The 7,244-nt window shown below is 47.8% G+C and overlaps 1 protein-coding gene across 1 annotated transcript in view; it reads right to left on the bottom strand.

The window, feature by feature from the left end:
• Positions 1-2,479: 2,479 nt before the first annotated feature.
• The window catches only part of APOD (apolipoprotein D), a 24,346-nt gene continuing 19,581 nt past the window's right edge, over positions 2,480-7,244 (bottom strand). Inside the window, exons 4-5 of the mRNA XM_045287587.1 lie at positions 5,995-6,083; positions 2,480-2,937 (exon numbers count right to left, since the gene is read on the bottom strand). Coding sequence (XP_045143522.1) covers positions 2,702-2,937; positions 5,995-6,083 — 325 coding nt within the window. The 3' untranslated portion in view covers positions 2,480-2,701. The remainder of the gene's footprint in view (positions 2,938-5,994; positions 6,084-7,244) is intronic.

Below are 7,244 nucleotides of genomic sequence, written 5' to 3'. Positions count from 1 at the left end.
GTTTGGTGGACATTACAAAGACGTGGGTAGAAGAGCCATTCCAAGTCATTGCACTTCACCCCAGGTTCTGACAGAAGGACATTTGGTAAGCTGTAGAGACGGTCAAAACAGGAAGTGATGAATAGTCACTTCTCAGTTGAGACCCAGAGTGACTCTAGAGCAGGGGTCCTCAAACTTTTTAAACAGGGGGCCAGTTCACTGTCCCTCAGACCGTTGGAGGGCCGGACTATAGTTTAAAAAACAACTATGAACAAATCCCTGTGCACACTGGATGAGTTGGCTGCTAAGCAGGTCAGGAAGCGGTGGCAAAAACACCCGGTGGGCCGCATGTGGCCCGCGGGGCCGTAGTTTGAGGATCAGTGCTACAGAGGATCAGGTAGACCTGCCCTGGTGAGTTTCCGAGACTGTGATTGTTTCTGGGAGTAGAAAGCCCCGACTTTCTCGCCAAGAAGGTGGTAGTTACCAACTGCCGACCTAGCAGCCCATAGCCAGTGCGCCACCACGAAGCCACCAGGGCTCCCATCGGTCAAATAATATTTGTATTGAGATTACAGTTTGTGATTACCTCCAGGATATAAAACAATTAGCATTTCTTTATTTTCTTGTTCAAAAATTATCTATTTGCTGGAGATTTACCATTAGGTAGTTATGTGTGAATCGAAGGAGGTGCTATTTGGAATCTGCTTCAAAATACTTGGGGTACAAAGTTGAGGGTGGAGTTGGTGCTAAAGCAATGTTGGTGAAAGCGGGTGATGGGTGGAGCCCCAGTCAGGATTTACTCTGTGAGATTTCCCCTACTTTGCAGTTTACTGTCTCTTTCCCACCCTTTCCTTCTCCTTCTCGCCTCTTTGTCCACTGTTGCAGAGACCACTCTAGGTCTGTCAGGCTCGCTCCCTCCTGAAAGACGACCTGCTTCCTGGAGTCCTCTTGCTAGCCAGTTTTCCACTCATTCAGTAGTTCATTCACGTTGAACGGTTGATTGTTATTTTCTGGACTGTGTAATTTGCATGTCACTCGGCACTGTCATGGGGACTTCAATACCAACAGGGTTACCCATCGTGGGCAGGTTTCAGTGAGGCTTCAGGTTAGGAAGCAAGGCCAAGTGATGGACTTCCAAAGGACTAGCCCAGGTGAACCTTTTGGATCAGTATGATCTGATCTGGACCCGGCATCAGGACAGGCCGATGGCTACACATGGACATCATGGTTGTAAACTAGAGAGCCAGTGGACAGGAGGGAAGTCCCCCACGAGAAGAACCACAACATGAAGGGCTGGACAGTGTTTCGCTCAGTTATACAGAAGGTCACCATGAGTTGGAGGTGACTTGATGGCAACTCACAACAAACAATGACATGAGCTTGTTTTGTGCCACCAGAGGGGTGGAGAGAGCTGGTTACAACTACTAATCTCATGTTAGAAACGTGCCCTGCCTGGTAGGCAACGCTAGGGGGCAGAAGGAGTGAGGGGCTTCTTAGATGCCTACTTCCTTCTTACTGCCTTTGTGCCCAATGGTTTTAAGTCTTTTGGAATTCTGAAATGGAAGCTACATTTTGAGATTATATTTATTGGGCTAAATGAGAAGTCTACAAATTAAGAGCCTTGAAACCTTTGTACCTTTTAACAGAAAGCATTAAAGAGTCTCAAGCGCGCACAGAAGGGGCTCTTCTACACTCATCTTCAAAGAAGGCAAAAAGCTAATTCAGGGGTCTGATTTCTTATTCATCTCCTCAAACACTGGCATATTTGAAGGGCTCTGTGGGAGAAGTGGAACTTCAGGGATGTGATGCTGACAGCCTTGTGTTTATAGTAGTCACCCAGGGTGGCGTCAGGCTCCCTGCAGTTGGAGGCCCCAGAGGGAGGACGGTAACTCTGTGGCCACCTGCCTCTGGGGGTGGCTGAGCCTCCGCTGGGGCTCCCACGGACCCCTCCATGGTCCTCCGTCCTTGGCTTCAATGTGTCGGACTGGAATCACATTTTGATTTGCCTGTCTCCCTCACCAAGCTTTGCAGACAGTCTTTTTCGATGCCTGGAATACAGCTGGACCTCAGTAAATAGCAGCGGAATAAAAGACACTGGCTCAAATGATTTTCTTAAAAAAAAAAAATCCCAGTCCCCCCACTCCCATTTCATTTCATAGATGCTCTTCAGTCTTGCATAGGCTCCGAGATGGTACCATTCTGCATCTGACTCTGAGGACCTTCTGATAAGAAAGACACATCGTCAAGGGAACTGCCTATGAGACAAACCCCAAACAGCCGATTCCCCCGAGCATTGCCTGCTGCAGGAGGGATGCCCTTGGACTCCGGCCTCGCAGAACATGCCTTTACCAATCAGCAGGAGCCAGATTCTTAACTTTCAACAAGGGTAGTTCAGTGCCGAGGTCTTTTTTTTTTTTTTCTTCTTCCCCAACCTGTTAAGGATTCCCAAGCACAAGTTTATAATTAAAACCCCACAATAATGAATCCAGTTCAGACTCTCTCATGAGTATAGCATGTCAGCAAGTTTATTCTTAGGCAAGTAAGGCAGCTAGGTGGCCCGTGGCTACGTGTTTGGGTCAACTTTAAAGGTCCCTCCCATGGCCTGTGTTGTTCACCTTCCCTCCTGGTATTAGAAATGGGTCACCGGCGTGAGGGCGAGGAGACGTAAAGCAAAGGAAGTCATACGGAGTGGGCCCCGCCTTGCTGTAGCAGCCCAGCCTGGTCACAGGAAGTCGGGGCAGTTCACCTGATCTGTGGTGGTCATTTTGTCGACAGGAATGTTGTTGGAAGTCAGGATAGCTTTTAAGTAGGTCACGGTTTCTGGAGGGAGATAAGGGTTTCTTCCCAAGATCCAAGCATGATCCATGTGAAAAAGCCAGATGAAAGTGGTACAGGAGTACACCAGGCTGTAGTTCTCATAGTCGGTGGCCAGGACCCAGTATGGCGCCGAGGGCATCACTAAGAACCAGATGAGGGCTGCGTTAGGCGGGACCGGGACAAGCAAGAGACACGTTCATCTCCAGGACCCTCGAAGCCAGGCCCTGGAGTCCCGTGTTTCTTAGTGATGGCTTCATGCAGGGATCTTAAAAATACCACAGCTATCTCTCCCCTCCCCGCCGCAGACTTAGACTGTGTGTGCTTGGTACTGTAAGAAGCTCCCTAGTGATTCTAGTGTGCAGTTGGAGTTAAGAATCATTGTCTGATCTTCCTTCCTTGCTAACAGTCTGGTCACTGGAAGTCCCTGGTTACTGGGCTAAAAGATAGCTTGCTCTTGGTGTCTGTGTGTGCGGAGGCACCACCCTTTAGCTACTTGGAGCCGAGAATGTAAACTCAGGGGCCCGCGGCTCTACGTGTTCACCACCTGCTTCCAGAACTGCCTGAAGAAGGAGGCAGAACAAATGTTGTCTTTGTTTTTCCCTAAGTTCTTTGGAAAACCATCCACCCTTCAGAATACGGTGAATCCGTTGGGGAAAGCTCTCCTTCACAATAGACCACACCCCTCTTTTATGCATTGGATGGGAAGTGTTCAAAGCCCAAGATTAGAGGGGCCCTGAAGTGGAGACATGGAGTATTTACTTTCTCTATCGATTACAGGGGCCCTGAAGTGGAGACATGGAGTATTTACTTTCTCTATCGATTACAGGGGCCCTGAAGTGGAGACATGGAGTATTTACTTTCTCTATCGGAATCTAGACATTTTCTCGGTCAGCCAAGGAAAACTCAGAGCCCAGCTTGTTTAAAGTCAAGGGGGAAATACACCCAAAGGGGACAGAACCCGTGAGAACAAATGATTTAGACATAGAGGCAATCAGGGGGAATTTGCTCTACCGATTCAACTTCATCCACTGAAAATAATCCTGACATTTTCTAAGTCACAATCATATCTCAGCATTCCAGAAAGACCATAAGAGACGTTTTGACACCAGGGGCTTAAGTGGAGAGCAAATGTTTTGAGAATGACGAGGGCAGTGAGTGTACAGGTGTGCTTTACACAATTGATGTATGTATGGATTGCGATAAGAGTTGTATGAACCCCTAATAAAAAGATTTTAAAAAGAAGAAGAAAATGATGATGGCAGCATATGTGCAAATGTGCTTGACACACTGGATAAATGTATGCATTGTGATAAGAGATGTCAGAGCCCTCAATGAAAGTATTTAATTTAAAAAAACCCAACTTTTCGACAAAAGAGGCAATGTGTGAGTGGCTAGAGAGATTTCTGGATATCCAGGACCCAGGAGGGAGTCCAGAGGATCCCCGGCCCCAGGACCCTCCTCCCTCTGACTTTCTGAATTGATAACTGCAGAAGGACAGTTGGAGGAAGCGGCTTGCACAGAAGCTGGACAGAAGCTTGCACAAGCCTTCAGGGCCCCGATTGAGGGATGTTTCTGGTTACTTTCCCTAGGACTGCTGGTGCCTGGCCTGCCTCACTCACGAGAACATATGTTCACCCTAAATCTCCTCTCTGTGAATTTTAGCAGCTGTGTACATTCCCACCTAGACTGAGAGCTGTCTAGCCCAGAGGAACCTGGGGGAAAAAAATCTATCCCTCGCTTTTCCCACAACAGCACATGAGGCCCCACGCTGCACACACCTGGGCATGCACGTGCTGTCTTCCTCTCCCAGCGCCTAGCTCTCAAGAATAGATTTACCAGAGTACACAATCCTTCCACGTTTCTGTCTAGATCACAAAATGTTACAGCCTCCTACTGCGTAGAGAAGAAACACCAAGCCCTCTAACACGCGTTCGAAGCCCTCCAACTCTGTCTCCCTCTCCAGCATCCTCCCATGTTGTAAACTTCTTGAGACCTTTTCTTACACGGCTCCCTGCACTTGGAATGCTTCTTCCTTGCAATTTCCCACACACCCTCAAGTCCCAGTGCGACTCTCTGGTGTCTCCAACCGGAGTACATCTCTCTCCTCGGCTTCTCCAGCCAACAGCTCGAGCCTCTCTTTCAGTTCCAGTTACAGGCTTCCTTACAAATGTGCCTGTAATATCTGACCTTGACTTTGGTGCCCTTCTCCCCACTCCACCCCCATCCCTGATCAGTCTTCTGGGACAAGTACACAATTGAGAGTTTGGAGACCTAGGTTTGAGTCTCACTTCTGACTCATTTAGTTCAGGGACCTTGTGTACATCACCCACTCTTCCTGTGTTCCAACTGCCGCCTAGGAAGAATGAACCAGCGAGGCAAATGTTTACAAAGCCCATCACAGAGCTGATGGTGTCTAGTTATCCTCACAAAACTGACTCCAAGATGGTGTGCATTGTTTATACTCATATGTGTGGGAAGAACAGTTTCCTCCTTCTCTATAGTTAGACCTTCCCTCTGCTCCCACTTTAAGGACTTGGTTATTGGTGATGGTGACTGGGCTGGGGGAATGACTGCTATTGCAGCAAGTGACTTTACCACCTGTCCCAGAGGAGCAGCAAAGGGCTTCCAATCACTTTTTATTGGAGACAGCCCCACGATTCTGAGCTGAGCCCTCCCATGTACCTATAGTAACAATGAAATTAACACCCAGATCCTTCTATGCTGCCCCATACCCATTCCTCAGCTGGCTGGGAGCTCAGTGCACACATGGCTGTGAGTGTCTCTCAGGGACCCCAACAATGTGACCAGAGAGTGGCAGAGCCAGAACTCAAACTCACTTTCCTCTGACCATCTCCTGCCTCCAAGGTTTTTCACATTGGACTTGTTATTCTATACGCATGGACTACTTTAGAGAAGGCCATCATTTTCCTCCACCCTCCACCTCCACCGATTCCCAACCAAAACTGACTTGGGTCTTTGACTCCGCCTGCCCCCTGCATCACCGCCAGGACTTCCCCTATTGAAATACTGAGAGTCGTTATATTGTGAACTGTCATGATTGCATCCCCAGTGAGTGGCATGTCCTGGGTGCTACACAAATGATCAGGGCCCGAATGGATGGCATTGATGTGACAGGAGTGCTCCAAATCAGAGTGCTGGCCTCCAGGGTCCTGACCCCAGAGAGAAGTGGCTACTCACACCAGAAAAACTTGACTCCCAGCTTGGCGGGCTCTGTGAGGTTGGTGTGAGTGGCCTCACCTTCAATTTGATTCAGTTCTCCACCATCTCTGCAATGAAGGTAAAGGAAAATGAAAGAGTTGATCTCATTGAAAGCCCAAATGCATGAAAGGGATGGTTGGTGAGGCTAAAAACCATGGCAGCCTGCATTGTGATTTTGGTGATATGCGGGTCTTGAAGGCAGGCCCGTCCCTCATTCTGTTCCCTGCCCTTACCTTTGAGTCTGGATCTGAGCCCAAGCAGGGGAAGAGGGTCCTGGGGTGATTAAAAAGCAACAATTAATGTGATCTAGGGCAGGACAGTCAGCTAGGCCCTTCTTGCACTGCTTTCTGGGCTGAGTTCAGTGCCATAAAAGGTCATCCCTACATCCAGATTCTAGCAGAGGGAGAGTTACAGAGAAGATAAACAAAATAAAACAAAGTAACTTCCTAAAATAAATGACTTCTTTTTAAAGGAGAAGAGGTCAAAGGAAGAAAACAACCAGGGTACATACTGAAAAGCCTGAAAGAAAGGGGGTTAAGAGATCAGCAAGTTTTGCCCCGTCTCTGGACCCCGTGGCGTGATGTGATCTGGTTTGTCACATGTGTGACCTCTGAGACCCTTTCCAGTTCAACAAGCCTGAGATTGGTGCGGGAGGATCTGAGGTGAGTCAGGCAAAAGCAGGTAGTGAGCCCACATTTTCCTTACTTCCGTGGTTCTCAGGTGTATCCCGATCTCAGAGATGTTAAATGTGAAGAAATACGCACCTCACAATTGATGCCATCAGTAAAATGAACTGTTCTAAAATCAATGGTGTCAGCATGGATGAAATATCTTTCACTTCAGACTCAACCAGAAAACACTCCTAAAGGTCAACAAACAGACCTTGAACTATTTGCAGGCTTTTCTTTTTTGTTGTCGGTTCTTTTATGTTGTTGCTGTTTTATTTTCTTTTGTTGTTTGTTTTGCTCTGTCTTGTTTTTTGTGCATATTATTATCGTTGCAGGTCTATCTAGATAAGATAGGCGGGATAAATAATCTGGAGGAGAAAACAACGACCGAAGGTTCCGGGGGAATGGAAGTGGGTGTTAACAAAGCCATGGATAAGGGAACAACAAGTGATCCAAAATCGATTGCAAGGAGGATAGAGGAGACCTGGTAGGGCCAGGGAAATGTAACCGAGAGGAATTACTGAAACCCAAATGAAGTCTGAACATGATAGTGGGACAAGA

This window comes from Echinops telfairi, unplaced genomic scaffold (assembly GCF_000313985.2).
Source record: "Echinops telfairi isolate 266 unplaced genomic scaffold, ASM31398v2 ScPeMD7_17;HRSCAF=63, whole genome shotgun sequence".
In the NCBI taxonomy this organism is placed as follows: domain Eukaryota; kingdom Metazoa; phylum Chordata; class Mammalia; order Afrosoricida; family Tenrecidae; genus Echinops; species Echinops telfairi.
The sequence above is the reverse complement of the archived record's forward strand: the minus strand, read 5'-3'. Positions and strand labels throughout refer to the sequence as shown.